This window comes from Pyxicephalus adspersus, chromosome 3, assembly GCF_032062135.1.
Source record: "Pyxicephalus adspersus chromosome 3, UCB_Pads_2.0, whole genome shotgun sequence".
Classification (NCBI taxonomy): domain Eukaryota; kingdom Metazoa; phylum Chordata; class Amphibia; order Anura; family Pyxicephalidae; genus Pyxicephalus; species Pyxicephalus adspersus.
Window position 1 is genome coordinate 73,357,668 of NC_092860.1, and position 20,493 is coordinate 73,378,160.

The 20,493-nt window shown below is 34.9% G+C and overlaps 1 protein-coding gene across 4 annotated transcripts in view; it reads right to left on the minus strand.

Moving 5' to 3' along the window:
• ELP1 (elongator acetyltransferase complex subunit 1) overlaps window positions 1–20,493 on the minus strand; it is a 34,419-nt gene that overhangs the window by 7,704 nt on the left and 6,222 nt on the right. For 3 of the 4 annotated variants that reach the window (XM_072405225.1, XM_072405224.1, XM_072405227.1), the window contains exons 7-27: window positions 19,843–19,942; window positions 19,229–19,319; window positions 17,283–17,406; window positions 15,917–16,007; window positions 14,736–14,966; window positions 14,033–14,203; window positions 13,584–13,677; window positions 12,460–12,621; window positions 11,372–11,478; window positions 11,009–11,112; window positions 10,006–10,059; window positions 9,810–9,915; window positions 8,809–8,924; window positions 8,017–8,090; window positions 7,421–7,499; window positions 7,219–7,298; window positions 5,954–6,091; window positions 4,939–5,024; window positions 3,119–3,267; window positions 2,554–2,677; window positions 1,423–1,520 (exon numbers count right to left, since the gene is read on the minus strand). In XM_072405225.1, coding sequence (XP_072261326.1) covers window positions 1,423–1,520; window positions 2,554–2,677; window positions 3,119–3,267; window positions 4,939–5,024; window positions 5,954–6,091; window positions 7,219–7,298; window positions 7,421–7,499; window positions 8,017–8,090; window positions 8,809–8,924; window positions 9,810–9,915; window positions 10,006–10,059; window positions 11,009–11,112; window positions 11,372–11,478; window positions 12,460–12,621; window positions 13,584–13,677; window positions 14,033–14,203; window positions 14,736–14,966; window positions 15,917–16,007; window positions 17,283–17,406; window positions 19,229–19,319; window positions 19,843–19,942 — 2,379 coding nt within the window. The remainder of the gene's footprint in view (window positions 1–1,422; window positions 1,521–2,553; window positions 2,678–3,118; window positions 3,268–4,938; window positions 5,025–5,953; window positions 6,092–7,218; window positions 7,299–7,420; window positions 7,500–8,016; window positions 8,091–8,808; window positions 8,925–9,809; window positions 9,916–10,005; window positions 10,060–11,008; window positions 11,113–11,371; window positions 11,479–12,459; window positions 12,622–13,583; window positions 13,678–14,032; window positions 14,204–14,735; window positions 14,967–15,916; window positions 16,008–17,282; window positions 17,407–19,228; window positions 19,320–19,842; window positions 19,943–20,493) is intronic. The other variant, XM_072405226.1, reaches the window with a different exon arrangement.

A 20,493-nucleotide genomic window follows, 5' to 3' on the forward strand; every position in this document is an offset into this window, starting at 1 on the left:
TTTATGCGGGACATAGGAGACATGGAAGATATGAATTGCAATAAGTTTTATGAAAAATTTCAATAAACACTTAAAGACCTGGGCATGACATATGGATAAAGGAAGTAACAGAAAAAAACAGTGGTTCCAGGTTGAGAGCTACTGAAACAAGAGGGCCAACAGCAAATCCGTTTTCAAACAAACATAAGCAACGACAGCCACCCTGTTTCTTTTACACTGTTTAACTTTGAAGAAACAAAACATCTTAAGACATGATCCAGAGATTTATGTAATGGCGAATACTACGTAATAGACAGTTGCCTAATGTGGGAATTTTAAAGTAATGATAAAAACAAGCACTGTGGTAATAAATCACAAACAAATATTTGAATAAATACCAATAAAAAGGTGGCAGATACACATTACACAAAAAAAAACTCAAAATGGCTTCTGTTACTTAACCCGTTTAACATTTGCTTTGTCAAGAAGAAGAGAAAAGAAAGAAGAGATCTACATATGAAAAACATATGATTACATCATGACTGGTAAGAAAGACATAATTGTTGCCTATCTTTCCTATCATTCATGGTGTATTCATATGACTTTCATTTGTAGGAATCAATTTTGTTCTCTGGAAGGAGTTTTCTAAGTGCATGTGATGCTAGCACTTTAATCCTTTGGAAAAACGTGGTTACTGCTGTCCATTAATAGTACACATTTGTTCTTATATTAATCACTTTTAATAAATGGTTTTACACTATTTGTGGTTCCTTGTATGTTTTTCTATGAGGTGTCAACACATTAATTGAAGATGAGAACTGATAAATAACACAAATGCTTATCAAGTGGAGTGCGGCTGTTATCTCTATTTATTGAAGTCCTGGAACTAAACACCAGGGTTCATCAAGTAAAGTTTGTGTCTGCTATCTGTATTCATTTAAAACAGGAACTGAACAGATGACATAAAATCAAGGAGCTGCAGCCTGGAGATAGTGTCAATTTTGTGATCTTGTGTGCAGTAATTCCTTTACTTTTATTAGTGAGTGAGTTCAGCTGCCATTTAGATCTAAAGGACTGATTACTGGACTTAAAGTCAATGTGGATTATTTATCCCTGTTAGATTATATTCATGTGGATTTGATTTAATTGCCTTTTGTCTTTTATGAGATTATTAGCACCACCTGATTATTTCTTAATATTTTGGGAGTTGATTACACTGCTTCATACCTTTGTTCTCTGACTACTGACAAAGTCATTGTGAAACACAAATAGCGGAGGCTGTTTGGAAGTCTTTTTTTGTAATGTGAGGATGTGTTATCTTTTTATTATCTGTTTTTATTTATTATGGACAGTCTTAAAGTTTAAGGATTGTGGTTCTGAAAATCTGTAATAGAACTACAACCCCCTATGGGTATTGGAATGTGCTACCATGCTGCTACTAACCTTATATTCAGTAGATCCAACTGGATAAAGTTTCAGGGCTTCAGTGTATAGATTTTGATCTTTAACCAAGTTCAGAAATTCTACAAAATGTTCTGGGCCTGAGAATTAAATGTTAAATAGATTAACAAAACATTGATTAAGAAATAGATTAACAGAAACATTCGGTACTATACAAAAAAAATCCCTCCCTCACAATACTGTAGGAGAAACTTTTGCAAGGCAATCCATGAGGGGATATCTCTCCAACCTTATTCCCTCTGCCTTATGAAGCTCCACCATTATTGTGGTGTCTGTTAACTGGGTAGTTAACCCCTTTTATTAACCCGCATGTTACCACCAAGAAAATTTTGTTAACCAGGAGGTAAACCCTTGAAAATTAGAAGTTTGCAACTACACTACAATTTCAACCATTACTCTGCTGAAGTCAAATTCTTAAACAGATGATCTGTGCAAGACTACTTTTTTGTAGGCCATATAAGTTCTTACTCTGTATCCTATTATTTACATGATTATGGTTATGAATTATACCCATGGGGAAGCCTTTCCAGGCGAAACGCGTCGGGTATTATATCCTAACACTGAATGCCAGTACAGGAATGCTTATATCTACAAACAACCAGCATCCACTCATTATCCGATTTCTGAACCCAACACAATGCTGATGCAAACATCACCTCTCTATAACACCTTCAAAAGATTTCCGTATGCTATATAACAATGTGTTCTGTATACATGTTTGATATTTATGTTGTATATTTCACATATGCACTGTATTTAAGTATATTTAAAACTAATCTTTCTCCCTATTATTTGTAACAAGATTTATTACTTAGTATGAGTAAGTTAGGGATGCTAAAAAGTAAAATGTATTTTTTTATCATTAGAACATTCAAAATATTAAGTGATTGGAAGTATTCCAGATATTTTTACACTATTATTGGTTTAAAGCTGTTCACACACAATAATTAGAATGAAAACTGAAAGATGATACCATGACAAGGGAGGGATGGTTCTATACCCTACATTACATAGCACACATATATTTTATGACTGATAAAGTGAAATAATGCAGTTTACGGTCATGTAGGCTTTTGCCTCAAAGATCTTGACTGGCAATACAAAAATAAATACCACATTTGCTGAGATGTCCCAAAGCTTTCTTGTATCTTTTCAGATGTTTATCTATTGTGTATCTTTGGTAATTGGACTCCATCTTCCTCAGTGTGTTGAGAAAAGGAAGATATTCCTTAGGGTCCTATTCAACAAAACAAAATATTGGAACTTTATTGAAACAGAACAAAGGGACATAAAACATAGAACATATTGGTGAGCAAAAGGATACAGACATTTAGATCAGACTGTACAAAAAATCAGGTACTATTTAGTTCATTTTTTTCAGAAGTTTTTTCTGTCTTCCAGTTACAAATATTACTACCCCATGAGATAAAATGTGCAAGTGAAAATACACTAATAAGAGAAAACCCTTGACTCATTAATATAAAAATACTCTGAAAATAGCACACTGCCTGGTGTCCTTCAATGTCAAAATTTTTAGACATATTTGTTCCACTATCCAAGAAAGAAAATGTCATTACTGCCCTGGCAATGGACAAATGGATTTACAGTTACGCATATAAATAAGCTTTTATTAAAAAGGAAAAAAAAGAAAGATGTACAATCAAAAGTTGCGACTGACCTTCTGTGACTTTTCTGCCACCATGATGACCAAATCAAAGTCATATGTTCCAAGGGAGTAATCATAAAGTTCATTGACATCCACAAGAAAAAGCAGGTATTTTAGAGCCTCCTCTGCGCTGACAGCTTCATGAGAAGACAATGGATTCTCTGAAAAATAAGAAAAGGGTATCAAATACCTATTTAAACTAAAATTTCAACAACAGTTATTACTAAACTAAATCCTTAATTAAATCCACCAAATATTGTTGTACAACTCTTAATGTAAATGTACATCAACCATGCTTAGTAATAACCTAATTTTATCATGTACAACTTATTTGATGTACATGTGGATTTGTAAAGACTTGTAAGAAACAAATAAAATATCACTGTACTTACAGGCAGGATTTTACTTGATTAGCTAACTATTTATTTAACTAACTGTAAAAAAGTTAATTTAATGACAATACATTTTACAGTTTCCTACATGCCAGTAATTCAGGTAAATAATCAGTATTAAGGAGATACCAATCATTTACTTGACCCAAAAATCAAACAGTGTATGGTCAGATATACTTTGCCTTCTGTATGGCATCCATCGCCTGGAAATGACAGGAAAAAAACATTCCCCAGTACAAAGACAGCTACCCATATAAAAGTTACTATTGTTTAAAAATGATAAAGCAATCATGAAGTGCTGGAATCCCCATGTTTCCTTTCAAACAGGTTCACTTTAAATACAACAATAAAAAATAGTTCTTCAGTTTTTTAACCCCCCTAGCGTTCTAATTCTGTCATTTTTTGATGCAAAAAGTGATCCTATTTTTTTTGCGTAGAAAAATAGGTTTATATTGTGGGCCTGTAATTCTTAGGATTAACTCCCGGGTATAATTATTATATTTATTTATTATATTAGAATCATAAATTATAAAATAATACATAATAAAAAATCATTATTATAAAAAATAATGAAATATTAGCCCAAAACAATGTAATTTATCCAAAAAAAAAAAATTTTATCAAAAATTTCCTTCTGAAGGGTGCAATATTATTGATAAATAATGATATAAATTATATGCAGATTTTAGAAAAAAAATCTACAATCTACAATCTAAAATTTACTTCAATTCAGGAAGTGATCAAAAAGTCATTAAAAGGTCAGATCAAGGTCAGGGCTAATAGCGTGCAAAATGTAAATCAGGGCACTGGGCAATGATGCTTGGTGTACTACAATGTGTATTTATACTTTTATTATATGTTTTGATGTGTTTTTACTTTAAATATTACATAGTATTCTGCTTTTAAATTTCCCGCCCCCAGAATCCATCACTCCACCGCATCACCCAGAAGATGTCACACATCTTGCCGGGTGATGCGGTGGGGATGTCCCCGCCCTACTTCATTCCCCTGCTCGCATCTCCCGGAGGCTGATCTCCGCTGAGCAGGCAGTAGATCCAGGGGCTGCTGCCAGCGGGAAATCTCCGCTGGTATCACCCCCTGGATTTACTATTGGTGATCGCATCTGCAGTTAGATGCGATGCACCAAGCAGAAATCCTGCATGGTGCATCGCATCTAACTGCAGATGCTGGGGTGGTGGGGACCCGGGCAGTATTTAAAAGCAGATTACTCCGTAATCTGCTTTTAAATTTCCCGCGCGGCCACGCCCCCCGACATCACAGCGGGATCGTGAGATCGCAGCTGGAGCGCGGGGATAAGGTAAGAGGGACCCTCAAAGGTACCCCGAGTGTGACTCGGGATTACCGCTTTTTGCAATTTTTTCCACCCCGAGTCACACTCGGGAATACTGCTAGGGGGGTTAACAAAGTTTAAACCTTTACCTCTGAGTTCATGTACTTTTTGAAGTGCAGTTTCCAGTTCTGGAGTAGTTTTACGAACATAAGATGTGAGGATTGATAGGAAGTATCTTAGGAAATAAAGGGAGATAAATTAGGGTGTTGTCAGAGGAAATGTGCTGAAGTCCAAGAACAAAAATTCAGTACAAATAAATTAATAAAGCTTACATGCATAAAGTGAACCCTGTCACATTCTTTAACCTCGACCCTCATGCATTCCAAAACATTTATATGTAATCTTCAAGAAGCAAAGAAAACATCCATGGTGTAAACTGAGAAACCTAATTTTCAGTAATAACAAATATATGTGCATATGTTTCAGGCTAATAAATTAAATGATCAGCTTAAATTTAACTAAAGAGGATCTTCACTGTAAAATAAACCCCCCCCCCCGCCGCTCTCTCCACTCCTCCAATGACCTACTACTGAATTCCTCACTCATACCCATATCACACACACGGCTCCAAGACTTCTCTAGAGCTGCACTCTCTGGAATGGTCTTCCTCGTCCTATTCTGCTTGCTCCCACTTTCCGCTCATTTAAAAGAGCACTCAAAACATATTTTTTCAAACTTGCCTACCCATCTTCTTCTGTCCTTGAAACCGTCACTACTTCCCACCACTACATATCCCTACTAAATTTCTTTAGTTTTTCTTGTAAGTTTTTATTTCCTGTACTTCAGCTCTGAGAGGCTCCTCCGGCCATCAATTAGTATAGGTATCTCGAAAGATGGCATGTTGTTGAGCACATATTAGTCCAACCAAAGCATTAAAGCACGCCCGATACCTCCAGATGTCACAAGCTGCCTGAAATATGCTGGAAACCACATCTGTACAAGAACTGTACAGCTAAACTTGTCTTTACTTGTAGTAGATAAATCTAAATATTCTCAAAAACCTTAGAACAAGATGCTTTAAAATAAGTCATACCATACGTCTCTGTCAGCCCTAAATATGCTTTCATTTGCGAACAGTAAAACATAAAAACCATCACAACATACTTCTGAGGATTGAGTTTCTCCATGGCCCCTCTGATGGCATCACATACAACATCAATTTTTTTAGCTGTAGATGTCTGTAAAGATGGTGAGGGAGTAGCTGTATGACTGGGATACATAGTCTTTGTTACATCTTCTTCTCTGGGAACAAAGTTTTATAATTAGCAAGAATTTTTATTTAACAATTAATGAAAAAATTGTTTTATTTACTTTTTAATGTCATCTTTATCTATTGTCTAAAGTGCATAAAAAAGGGCAAACAAGGAAAATTTTAACAAATGTGGAGGAGTAAGGAAAGGAAGGGGATCAGAAATGCAATAAATTCAATGTACAAGATGGCTACATATGCACACGTTTAAGTAAAAGTTCAATATCTACCTGATATTGATCATTACCTGGCTCAACACTGTGGGTCTGATTTAATAAAGCTCACCAAGACTGGATAGGATACACTTACACAAGTGAACCAGGTGATCCAAAAAACCTGGAATGGATCTGATCCAGAATTGAAAACATTTACTAACAAATTGCAAATGACTTACACCCATTCCAGGTTTGCTGGTCACCCAGGTTTACTGATTAAAGTGTAACTCTCCAGCCTTTTTTATTATTATTATTATTACTAAACAATATTTATATAGCACCAAAGAGTTTATATCGCGCCCCAAAGAGCCTACAATCTAAGAGGTGGGGAAGCAACATTCAATAGAAGGGAGATATGGAATAGTGGGTGAGAAGAGAAGGTTTAAGAGACAGAAGAAGATGGATAGGCAAGTTTGAAAAGATGGGTTTTCAGGGCTCTTTTAAATGAGCACAAAGTAGGAGCAAGTCAAACAGGACACAGAAGACCATTCCAGAGAGTCAGGGCAGCGCTAGACAAGTCCTGTATCCGTGCGTGTAATGAGGTTATGAGGTAAGTGAGGAAGTCATTAGGAACTCATTGGAGGAGTGAAGAGAGCAGCTAGGGGATTATATTTCTACCAGGTCAAAATGTAAGTGGGACAAGAACTGTGGAGGGATTTGAATGCAAAGCACAGGAGCTTGAATTTGACTCTAAGCTGAAATGGAAGCCAATGAGCAAAGAGCTTTAATAAATCAGGTCCAGTGTATCACAATGTATATCTGCTTCAAAATAAAATCTTAATATCATTTGAAACCCCACCACCATTAGCTTTGTGAGCTACTGCTTAATGCAGTACAATGTTTTGTGGCTTGTCAACTGCACACTGTTCTCCTTTGCAAAACCCACCCAAAAATATTATACTTACTTTAATTCGGTAAGAAACAAATTGATATAATTTACAGAGTCAATCTGTTTAACAAAAGTGTCCACGTTGTCCAAAAATACCTGTAACACATAATTACAAATGCTAAGTACAATACCAACAACTAAACAAGGAAATAAAGTGTAATATATATATATATATATATATATATATATATATATATATATATATATATATCTCATACCTTTGGGTTGTGATCATAAATTAGGTTTAGGTTGATTCTCAGTTTCCTCATACATTCAAAAGCACCTTTAAACTGCAAGCTAAAAAAAAAAAATTTAAGTTACGAAAACCATACATCAATAAAAGAACACAAATTATCACAGGTCATTGCCATATCTGCTAAACAGCATACCAAATATATGCTGGAGACACAAAAATGCCATTTCATGAAGTCTCCTACTGCTTTCCTTCCTAAATGTACACATTTATTGTTCCCCACACACCTTACAGTCTAAGTATACAATCTGTCTAACAACAACTACATAGTCCAATGGCCAGCATCACTGGATGCTAATTGATTGGATAGTTTACGTGGATTAAAATTTTAGTAATTAAAAAAAAAAAAAAAGACTAGACAGGGACTGTACATTGTGTACATGGTACTTATAAAATGCTGATCCAAAGTAGTCAAACTTATAATAAGGTGAATTGTAAACTGTATTTGCTCACAGAGATTTATTTGTATTTTTCCAAAATTACTTTACTAGCATAGTTTTTTAATATATATTTTGTACGGTTATTTAAATGTAATTATTTCTTTAGCTGTTGGTAACTTACCTATCCAACCACTTTCGTATTTGTGCAAGGACAAGAGCCCTGTGGTGAATGGTTTCCAAATTTCCACGTGGCATCTGTTAGAATGCAATGTTAAATAGTTTAAAAAAATAAAAAATGATAAAAATGTTGTCAAAAATGCCACATATACTAAAAAAAACTCACATCTATATTTATATAAAGAGCTGTTTCATATGTAGTTACTGAAATGCAATGCAGCTGCAACACATGATAACTTTGGCACCAATATAAATCTCCTGTTACATTACTAAGCTTGCCAAAATTTGGCCAAACACACAAGGTCTGACCTGAACAAGCATACAACTTGATTAATGATCTGCACAATTCATTTAAATCAGTGATTTAAATCAGAATTTAGTTTAGCAAGACAAACAGAATTTTTGATCACAAGTTTAGGAAACAAATGTAATTATTTTTTGGAGGAAATCTTCAAACATAAAAGGCCTGATATTGGAGGGGATCCCTAGCCACAAATTTTATTTTAGTTTTATGTACTAGAAAAGAGTTAAAACCCTGGCAGTTTTTTTTCTAGCCATCTCTGTCCCAACAGTAAATACACAAGAAGCAGGATGGACATCTGTCCGAGGAAAGCCCCAATGTTCTGGTTTGATGTTTAAAGTCACATTACATACACATGAAAACTAAGACTTAGATACATCAACAAAACATTTAGCATTACAAGAAGCGCAAATCAAGTTACTATAACATCAAACTACATACTAAATCTTTTTGTCTGATTTCTTTAAACAAACAAAAACAAAACTAAATCAAAACCTGTAAAATGACTTTGGTATCCTGTGGAACCACTGTGACAACTCGAGATCCTCTTTCCACTTTTCGAATGGTCTCATCATTTGAGGTGGATGTGTTGCTGAGGATTGTTTCCAGTGCTGTACAATTAAAATAGAAATACGTGGCAAAATATATAAATATTTTTATATATTTTATACATTACATTTCTCCACTATGTAAAGAAAACAAAATAGTATGTGAGCAATTATTTAGACAGCAGTAGTCACTGCCCTCAGTCATGCCCAAATGACCGGGCCATTCAAAACGAGCTAAGATCCGACCACTTAGTTTAGTTCTAACCCTTTCCACCGCAAGCCTATTGGCCTATCAGTATAATGGCTGTATAGATGGCCAAGAGGACTACCAGACCAAAAAAGGAGCTTTGTTTATTGAAAACAGATAGTACAGAAGTATGACTGAATGCAACCTCTTTCCCCTCTTTCCCCTTTCACCTCTTTCCTCAGCAGGGCATTGCAAAAAATGAAAACTTAATTTGATGGTGACCTCAAGGCAACACACATACAATAGCATTTTGTCACCCAAAACTATCATCAGCGATTATCTCTGGTGAAAATGTAGTATGTGTACAGGTGTCTTGATATTTGAGGTCAATGCTAGTGATGATTAATATTATTATTACTAAACAGAATTTTTATAGCGCCAACATATTACACAGCGCTGTATATTAAATAGGGGTTGCAAATGACAGACGAATACTAACAGTGACACAGGAGGAGAGGACCTTGCCCTGAAGAGCTTACAATCTAGGTGATTAATCATCAACCATTAATATTATGAATTATATTAATATTCCAGCAGTGGAGTGTCTCCTGCTCTTCTTTGTCCCATTGAAAATGACCAGCTGCTTTGTATAGAGTTGAGCAATTTGTCTGTAAAGTGAATATTCATAAACTTTCATTCAAAACATCCACTAATTGAAAGTGTGCATACCATAAGGAGGAACTAAAATATATCAAGATTACCTTTTAGTGAAGTTTCTTTCAGGGATACACACCTACAGGTGTGAGAGTGGGTAGTTAAAAGTAGGAAGTCATCATATATTGCAAAGGAAGTGATATTGGTAGCTACCTGTAAGAATTAGGGAAACATAAATGAACCAGACCTAAAGCCAACCAGCTGCTACATTTCTGTTAGGTTAAAAAGAAAAACCAAACTTACCACCAAATTATTAATAAATAAACGTGACCTCTCAGTGATACCTAAGACAACTTCCTGAAAAAAAAAATGTGACATTAAATATTTGTATTATATTTCAAAACGTATACATATGATTTAATTATTAAAATCAGTATTCCTGAATAAAATATCTTCATCAGTTTACCTTATATGCTCAGTTAACTGCCCTACAAAAGTCTTTGTGGATTTACTGCACAAGTATGGCTAGTACAAACAAGAGTTTATATATATCATGTCAAAATCAGCAGAGTTTTTTTTTTTCATAGGAAGTTTTTACAAAGGAAAGTACAGCTTTCTGAATAAAATATTAACGCGTACTTGGGGGCAACAATTAAAACAATGTGGGAGAATGCATGCACACCACTGAAATTCCTGCACTTTTTGAGAAATTATATAGAATATATACACAGAAAATCACTACTATTTAACTGCCAAATTTAAATCCTAATCGTGAAGAACAGTGGGGAGAACCAATAGAACTTGTGGGATGCCTTAAAGCTTTGGTGGTTTGCAATCACTAAACGGCCAAAAAAAAAATGTAAATGTGGGGATACTGGTCTGTTGTATAAAATGCAAACTAAGTTATTTCAGATTACTTTAAAATGCTCCAAAACATAGGAGTAAATCAACAAACTTATAGAGTGAACAGAATTTATAATGTATTTTAGAATTTTGGAGTTCAGAACCCCGACATCAGTCCTAATAAAATTTAGATTACCTCCTAACCTCTAACTGGCTCTGATTAGCAGCTATAAGAAAGCATTTAGATTGGGTGATCATTGTATCCCACAGAGGAATGTGACTGCCTTCCTTTTTACACCAGCCATCATTACCTATGCAATAACACCATAGAGCCTTTGCTCTAAAAACAAAATGTGCCAAGCCAGGTACTATATCATATGGCTGGTCATTACATTAAAGGCGTTCAGACTCCAAAATATCGACCCAGAATGTTTTTTTTTTTAAACATCAAGAGCTGCCATACCTCTCCATCAATAGTTGTTATTTCAGTTTGAATACAAGGCTGATTGAATTTTACATCTTGGCCAATATCATCTTTCCAGGGCTCAGGACCAGGTGTTTGTGACTCTGAAAGGAAAAAGCTGTTATTTTATAGAAAAAATACTTGAAGTCAATACATTTAAAATATAAAAATAGCCTGTAGACTAGACTAAAGCATAATAGGGCATGGTAGTTATGTCCTAATTTGTGTGCTAATTTTTCTTCATTGTCAAATCACTGACCGGGTTTGGTCTGCATAAAACAACTTAATTGTCTTTGTTTGCAAAGTGTTTTAACAAATACCTAGAAAATAAACAATTGCAAACTATAATTTTACCATACTCACCCCAGAAGTACTTCCAGACTTGGCCATCTGCAGTTTGTAAAGCACATGTCTTTGTTTTTGTACTATAGCACATGGTGATAATGCGTCCATTAACTATCCCACCTTGCCTGCATATAGGGCGACAATGAAATATTTTTATACAGAACAGCTTACTGTATATTTACTGCCAAGCATTAAACATTGGACTCATCTGATTTTTTTTTTCTTCGGACATTTCTTGGGTCATTATATGGGTGAGATCACAGCTATAATACCGTAGAATAGTGTTTCTCAACCAGGGTTCCGTGGAACTCTAAGATTCCTTCAGAGGGTGTAGGGGTTCCTTGAGCAATGAACAGTTTTGGATGACATTCTTCCGACTGGCCATCAATGTAACAGGCATTCTTCCCAGTGACCACCATCACTAATGTACTGTGAGCTGTGGATACAGTATTTATAGGAGGGTTTCCCTGAAGAATTAAAGTTTTTTTTCAAGGGGTTCCCCATGATAAAAACAAAGTTGAGAAACACTGCTCTAGAAGCTGGAGCATATAACTGAAATTCCTGATGAAAGAATTAAGTCTTAAATGTTACCAGTCCAACAATAAAGCAATTTTAGTTACAGCAGATGCTAGAAAATGTTGACAAATGGTTTACTGACAGGGGTTACATTGGTTATATTCATATACAGAAATAAAGGTAGATAATTTAAGCAGCTCAGGACCTCCAGCTACACACAGAAGGAAGAAGAGTGGCTAGTCATTCACAATATAAGAAAGGAGTTTAGCTTTAATGTTACAACACTATACCACCACCAGAGAGCCCTTCATTACTCATTGACAATAAAAAAAACACAGAAAAACAAAGTGTAAAATGTGTAATATACAGTGTTTAATATTAAATAGAAACTCAATAATGTATAGACAGTCTTATGAAAAAGAGGAATAAAGACCACAATTATGTGAACCATGTTTGTCATTTTAGGTTCAGCACTACTCAGTCAACAATGTATGATTACAATGGCAGAGACATATTGTTATCACTGTTTACCAGGGCCCATTTCTAAATTATACCAAAAACCTCCAAACCTCAAAAGAAAAAAGACATACCGAGGATTAATTATTTGTCCATTCTCCGACGGTATAGTAATGTGGTAAACTGCTGACTGAGATGAGCTCTTGCTTTGGCTGATAATCAAGAAAGTATCATCGGTAACCCATGTCAGGTGGTGAAAATAAAGTGGCTGCAAGTTGTCTGATGGGACATGTAACCTGTACACAATAACATTTAAAGTAATATTATAAATACCAGCACTTTAATTTCTATTTTTGTACCTTTACTTAAATTATCTTAAAGCACACTTTTAGGCTGTACACATTACAATGTATGTTGTAAAGTAAAGAGAGGGGAAAAAAAAAAACTAAAACACCAAAAGAAACAACATTGTAAATTACTGCCTATATTTTAACGTTTAATTTGGACATAATCACATGCTTTTTAACACTTTTATAATTTGGGTCCCACATACATCCCCAGCAATTTTAGTGACAACCCTAAAAACTAAGGAATTTTGACTTCTCTATTAACTGCAGGATAAAATGTCTTCTGACAGTAAAGAAGCCTCTAGAGTGATTCTTAGTTATTTTGAAGAGTAGTTCAACAAATTTTGGATAGATAGATACATTTGATTATATAGACAAATATCAATTTAAAATATAGTTAAAAAAACTGGAGCAATTGAGAAAAATTAACATGGCAAGAAAAAACTAATAAAATACGTGAAAACAGGATTGAATCCACAAGCAAAAAAATGTATAAAAAAAAAAAAACAGAAAAAAAAACATTAAAATATTTTTAAAACCCCAAATTAAGGCAAAGGGGTCAGTCTCTGGACAGCTCTACCAACATTACCAGAAACTCTAACGCTCCAAAACTAATCATAAGAGGATCAACATTAACATGTAAGTTTGCTGTTTTTTAAAAAAAAAATGGCATAATTACACCAGAAGCCATTTGCAAAAAAAATGCATGTAAGATTTTTTAATGTTAACAGTGAATGAAAACAGAACCTGGACCTTCCAAGTGACACAAATATTGGACAGTTTTAGTACAGGTTAGTAAGGATGGGTCCTCTGGAAAACTGACATATTTGTATTTTTTGTACGTTTTATTTATGCATTTTTTTCATAGAGTTTACTGAATTGAACCAAGTTGTAAGCTACTATAAACATACCTGAACTCCTTTTCTAGGACCGGAGTGCTTGTAGACACTTTAAATCCATTTCCTCCTACTATTTTTACAACTGATTCCTTAGCAGCATCGACTCCTATGAAAAAAAAAAAAAAGATATATAAATATATATATATATATATATACACATATATATATATATATATATATATATATATATATATTTAAAATCTATTTTTTTAACTTTCACCAATCAAACTTTCACCATCCAGCAAACAATCACCATTCAATGCAATTTTGGTTATTCCTTTTAACACAAATCTCTATTATGTAATCTTGTGAAGGAACAAAAATCAATTAACTGCAGCTCACAAAACATATAAAATGATTGCAATTGTGTAATAGAAAGGTGTAAGGAATAGAATGACAATTGCAGCAATTGTTGTAAGGGTCACTTCACTACATGTATACAGTTAGCATTGCCAACCCACCGTATTTAAATATATAAACTGCATCGCCATTATCCAGAACTGCCAGATCACGACTCTTCTCAGGATCCGTGTGGAAGGAAACCTCATTCACTGCATGGGGGAACTGCATATGAAATGTGTACATAGGAGGCGGGACCACAGACTGGGCAAAAGAGGTCACCAGGACTTTATCTGTATAATAATAAAACATGGTATTTTTATATAGCTGTACTGTACTGGTGGGATAACTGGCTTCCCCCCAAACTATCCATAAGCTGGTGAGATTCGCTGTTTTTTTCCAATATGGTATTTAAAAATAAACAAATGGAGAATCTCACCTGAGCATATGCATTACCTTTCCTCCTCCTCCTGAAATGAAACAGATTGGCCTGGTAGCCAGTGTAATTGGAGGCTTCCTGTCTTTAAACTGCAATCAAGTTCACCAGCCGGGTGAAACCTGTTTCCTTGACAAACTAAAAAGCTACCACAACTTTCCAAATCACTATACAATCTGATTACACAATCATTAAATCGTTAGATGATTTGGATAGTTTTTTCAGTTAAGCCCTCCAACTATATAGTTGTTATCATAATATCTAATATACTGTGTTGACCCCCAGAACATAAAACTTACAAGTTTTTCTATTACATAAGTTATGAATGTACCAAACAAATTTGTACTAGGTTATTAAATAACAAAATATAAAAAATTCAACAATCTTACCGCCATCAATAACAGCCACATCAGCCTGGCTTCCTGGGCTCTGACCACTGCTGCGGTCTGTGTTCCAACACCAATCATATTGGAAGTACTGCCATCCCACACATACCACATGTAGCCTGTATGAGATCTCAGGATCCCAAGTCAGAGATACAACTTTACTGTCTTCATTATTCCCAAAATGTAAATATTGTTTGAGGTACCAATGATAATTTCCAACAACCCAAAGCTGAACTAAAAAAGAGATGAAAAAAAACCAGTGAAAATCATTTATATGTTACTAATTTCAAAATACCAAATTCATTAAAATAAAATGCTGTGTGCAGGAAACTGGTCACATATAGGCCCTGATTTATGAAAGCCCTCCAAGGCTGGAGAGAATACACTTTCATCAGTGACGCTGGGTGATCCAGCAAACCTGGAATGGATCTGGTCCAGGATTCAAAACGTCTGCTAGCAAATAGCAAATGATTTTTTAAAATCCATTCCATGTTTCTGGATGACCTAGCTTCACCTCTGAAAGTGTATTCTCTCCAGCCTTGAAGAGCTTTCATAAATGAGGCACAGTGTGTCTACAGGCATTCTTTTCAAATGCTGTGTTTGCTATTATATTTTTTCCTCTGCTAAATAACATATATACAAGTTTTGTTTATTTTACATAGTTTGACAAATGAAGCATTTCTCTCTATTGGTAAATCAGCCTCACTGAATTTTTATTTAGATTACAAGTGTGGGTGTATCACTTAAGCTACTAAAACAATGAGAGCTTATAGTTTATTCTTTCCTCCAAAAGGTGTTGATATATATATATATATATATATATATATATATATATATATATATATATATATATATATATATATATATATATATATCGGATATATATATATATATATATATATATATATATATATATATATGTTTGCTTTTTCCTTTTGTACTGTTCCCAAAAAGTTGTCTATATATACACATATAAATAAATAAGGACAATATATTTAAAGACTAAACTTAGCGCTAAGTAAATAAGAGGTTGCTAAGGAGGTGATGTTGCTTTAAAAAAATATTTATTTTGGTTTACATTTCTGGCTATATAGTTTTTTTAAGCACCTGCCACCACGCGGTTTGTATATCACTGACAGCAGTCTTACACAAAGGAGTGTACTTTTTACGGTGTTGACAGTTACCATAAGTATGGGGTTGTGTGCCATCCTTTTCAATGTCTTGAAGCCAAACTGCTAAAACTGTAGAGTCTGAATTCCATAAAAGTTCTTTTACCTGTTAAAAATAAAATATAGTGTAAAGTGTTTGAATAGTAAACACAGTGCTATCTAACAGAAAAAAACTATTTTCAAAAACTCTTTCTAATTTACATCTTTTTTTAAGTAACCGAATCACTCTAAAAAAAAAAAACAGTAGTTTATAGATGAACTAGATAAATTAAAAACAAAACAAAAAACAAAAAAATGATGGATTCCAGGTTTTTCCCATGTTTGGATGGGTTTCCTCCAGGTTATCCCGCTTCCACCCTCCAATTGCAAAAAAAATAGGTTAATTGGCTTCCCCACAAAATTGACCTTAGACTGTATTTTGGCATATGACTATGATAGGAACATTAGATTGTGAGCCCCTTTGAAGAAAAGCTAGTGAAACAACTATGGACTTTGTAAAGCGCTGCGTCAGAGCTATATAAATACTGTGTAATAATATTATTTTAATATTTTCAGCTGATAAAGAATTATTTATTAAAGTTCACTCTTCTGTATTGTCAGTAAGCTGGGTACCATCTATTGAATATGAGCATTCTTTACAGCCTCTGCCCTTCTAAAATGTCATGGGATGAATTTTACAGTGCGTTATTTTTATAAGCTGTGTTTAGCAAGAGATTTCCTCTGCAAGTCACGCAAACCGCCCCCTTTCCCCTTCAAGTCTTCATTCTGCACTCGAGCAAGCAGGGCAGCCCCATTTGTATTTAGGAGGTGTTTATATGTCGGATGTCCTTAACCCGGGGTCTACCTCTATTCATTCATGAAAAAGCTCTTTGATTAGTTTTAAAGCAGCACTGCAATTCTAAATTGATAAGTCCCTGGAATAAATTTTCTCTTCACTTCATGACCTATAAACAGGAATGCCTTTTGAAACTTGGCACCACAAAATTGTCCCCGTATAATTATTTAACTTTTTTTTAGCTGTTCTAATGACAGATTAATACTTTGTGTTTTTAGTTCCCTTTCATTCCTGGTAACAGAGAAATTGAATCTCCCTAGGAAGGGAACAGACAACAGTAAAAAACAGACCGGGGTTCCTTACCACCCCACCAGTCTATCCAAAATATACGAAAACAAATTTGGGGTATGTAAATACACTTTAATTTAGTAATGTTCTCTACAGTACTGTTTTACTACATTTTTAGTGTTCATATACAAAATTAGGCAAGTTTTGTGAAAATGCATCTTGAGTTTTGACAGTTTTTTTTTGTTTTTGTTTGAAAATTCCTAATTATTATTGTGTTGTTTTGTAGCTAGCTCAACTAGCTACTAGGCTGAAACATACCTGAACTTCACCTTTTCCAAAAGGTAAGGTGAACTCTCCATGCACAAGCCCATTTTTCTCAAAGAAAATTACATCATGTTTGTTGGGTTTGCTTTGTGTGGAAGCAATGAGACTTCCAGAAGGTCTGCAATGAAATACAAAACAAGAAAGAATGAAGAACACTAAAGGCATACCATTTATTAGCGTGAATTCAAATCAACTCGATTAACAAGAAACTTTTCCAAAAACAAGTTTTGATAATGTTGGTTTACAAAGTACAAATTCCTTTATGATCAGGAAAAAAAATTATTTAATCTTTAACAAGTTCCAACACTTTTTAATTCTAACCTTAGATGTAAATCAGATGCCACTATGACAACTTTAGTTGTCCCACAGATGACATCACATTTGACCGTAGAATACTTTGGTATACAGAGATTATTAGGGTTCACTCAGGCGTACTGGCCTGTGATTGAACAGCAAGCTGAAATCCTCACCCTTCTTCCAATGTGCTTGATGGTATGAGGTGTTTATGTGGATATGTCATGTTTAGTTTCAGACAAAATTGAAGTTGTGCAATATGGCCAAACATTTTTCTTTGATCTTGTATGTCAAAAGGACATTGTTCCAGAAATCTTGAGGTTTGTTCAGGTGCCACTTTGCAAACCTATGTTGTGCTGCAATGTTCTTTTAAGTAAAAAAAAAAAAGGTATATAAATGGTCCATATAGAGAACTCTCTTCCCAAATGTTTACTTTGTGATCATTACAAAGAATAAGAGGGCAATCTTTGCATCTGGAGGAAAAGAAGTTTAAGCTCCGGATAAGGAAGGGATTCTTTACTGTAAGGTCTGTGAAAATTCTGTGTTTACTGTGTAAGGTCAGTGGAATCGGCTCCCTTGCAAAGTAGTTTCAGCAACTACTATAGATTGAATAGAAAAAGCTTGATGCTTTTCTAGAAGCACAAATTATAACTGGGTATTAAGGATTTAAAGTAAAGATAACAGAGACTGTTGATCCAGGGAACATCCGATTGCCTCATGGAATCAGAAAGGAATTTTTTTCCCGTTGAAGCAAATTGTACCAGGGTTTTTTTTTTGCCTTCCTCTGGACCAACTATGTCTATAGGGTTTCATATCTGGGATATGTTAATTTTCCTTGTGGTTAAACGTGATGGACTTATGTCTTTTTTCAACCTGACCTACTATGTAACTATGTCCCAACATGCAGAACCTTAGCATTGAAGAGGGTGTACTTTCTTTTCTTGTGACTGCATGCCAAAGATGCGTTCAGGAACTGCCACCTCTAACACATTTTTAGCGCAGTCTATTAAAATTGCCAAGTATGTGTTCAGGAACTACTCTCCCTAACATATCCTCAGTGTGTCTGTTTACATATACCCAAGATTTGATCAGGAATTACTCTCCCAATCACAGCCCCAGCCCTATCTGTTCACATATCCTAAGGATGTATTTATGACTGCCCCCCCAGCCTCAACACTGTTTGTGAGCAGGAACTACTTTTCCAAAACCTTAGCATTAGTCTTAGCACCGTTTTCATATAACAATGATGTGTTCATGAACTGTTCCCTCAAACACAACTCAGCACTAGCTGTTTACATTTGCCATCATTAGTCATTTGTCAACCTCACAACCGCTGATGAATAAAATAAAAACAGTCAATGCAATGCCAAATCTCATTTTAGGCTCAGAAACAACTGGATATGTAATTACTGGTCTGGAAAATACAGATATGACTTACATTTACTGTAACAGTACATACGCTGCACTTGAGCTTGAGTTTGAAAGAAAGACAGATGTAAAGGGTCCCTCTAGAGAGGGACTAATAGGAAAGCAATAAATAGACTTGTAGGGTTTTTTCTACTTACTGGGTGTAAACATGAACATTTGATTATTTTGGGGAAAAAAAATAGGTTATGATAAAGATTCATGAGCAAAAATACACTTACTTCCAGCACAGTGATTGCTCCAAGCCATCCACGGGTTCACTGGTAGACTGCAGGGAAAGTTCTCTGTTCCACACTCTGATCTTGCGGGAGCCTGTAAAACCATACTATGTTTTTATACATGTAAAGCACTCTAAGACACCTGCCATCCATTTTATCAGATAATCACCTGCATGAAATGTACAGTGTTATATATAAGCAGTCACCACTTTTCTAAAGTAGTTCTGTAGGTCCAATGTAGTATTCAACAAAAAACAGATACTTGTGGGTTGGTTGATTGGTATTCCCCCAACTAAATCAATACTTTGATAGAACGGTAACTATTCTGCTAGGAGGTGAACATCAGACTTAGGTTTCTTGCAGACTAAATTTTATGGAATTAAACCTAAATAGTAGGCCACAGCCACTCTTCAGGATGATGGTGGAAGTAAAGGAGGAGAGAAACTTACACCTGAAATAACTGCACAGGTAAATGATATAGTTTACTAAGAACAAAGCATACAGTAGAAGTTTGAAAATGGTATTTTTTTAACTATAGCAACCTGTTTTTACATCCACTTTAGCAAAGGATTACATTTTTACTGTTTTAGAGGAAATTTCATGACAACGGTGGTTACCTGTCTGTGGGCAAACGGTGCTCACTGCAAACAACTGTCCATCACCTCTCCAAGTAATGCGAGCTTTTTGGTCATCCCAGGGTAAAGCAGGCTGAACACTCTGGAATGTGAATTGGGAACAAAATGGAACAATTATTATTATGCTGTTAATTAGTCACTTGGTACTTGGTGCTTTAAAAAATTTCTGCCTTTAACTTATAATAGGATTAGTAATGGCAGCAAGGTAAAGAAGTTAAAAAACAGACAGATCATTTAAATTAAACATCATAAAAATTAGCTTTTGACTCTCAGAAGAATTCTTGATACAGAAACAGCAAGCACAGACAAGATATGTCCCAAATGCTTTGTTTGAAATAAAAATGGAGGAAAGAAATGCCTCCTTTGGTTGCAGCAGCCTAATGGCATCATCATGGTCTAGACCAGGGGTGTCCAAACTTTTTTCAAAGAGGGCCAGATTGGATGAAGTGAACATGCCGGAGGGCCGAACATTTTTCCCAACATTCTTTGGTAACGACTGCGTAACTCGCTGTCACAATGCAGCTCAATGAGCTCAAGCTGCAGCTGATCTGGAGCATCATCGGGGTCAACAGAGAATGGAGAGGAGAAAAGGCTGATCTCCTTTTCAATAGCTGCAAAATCTTGAAAGCGCCG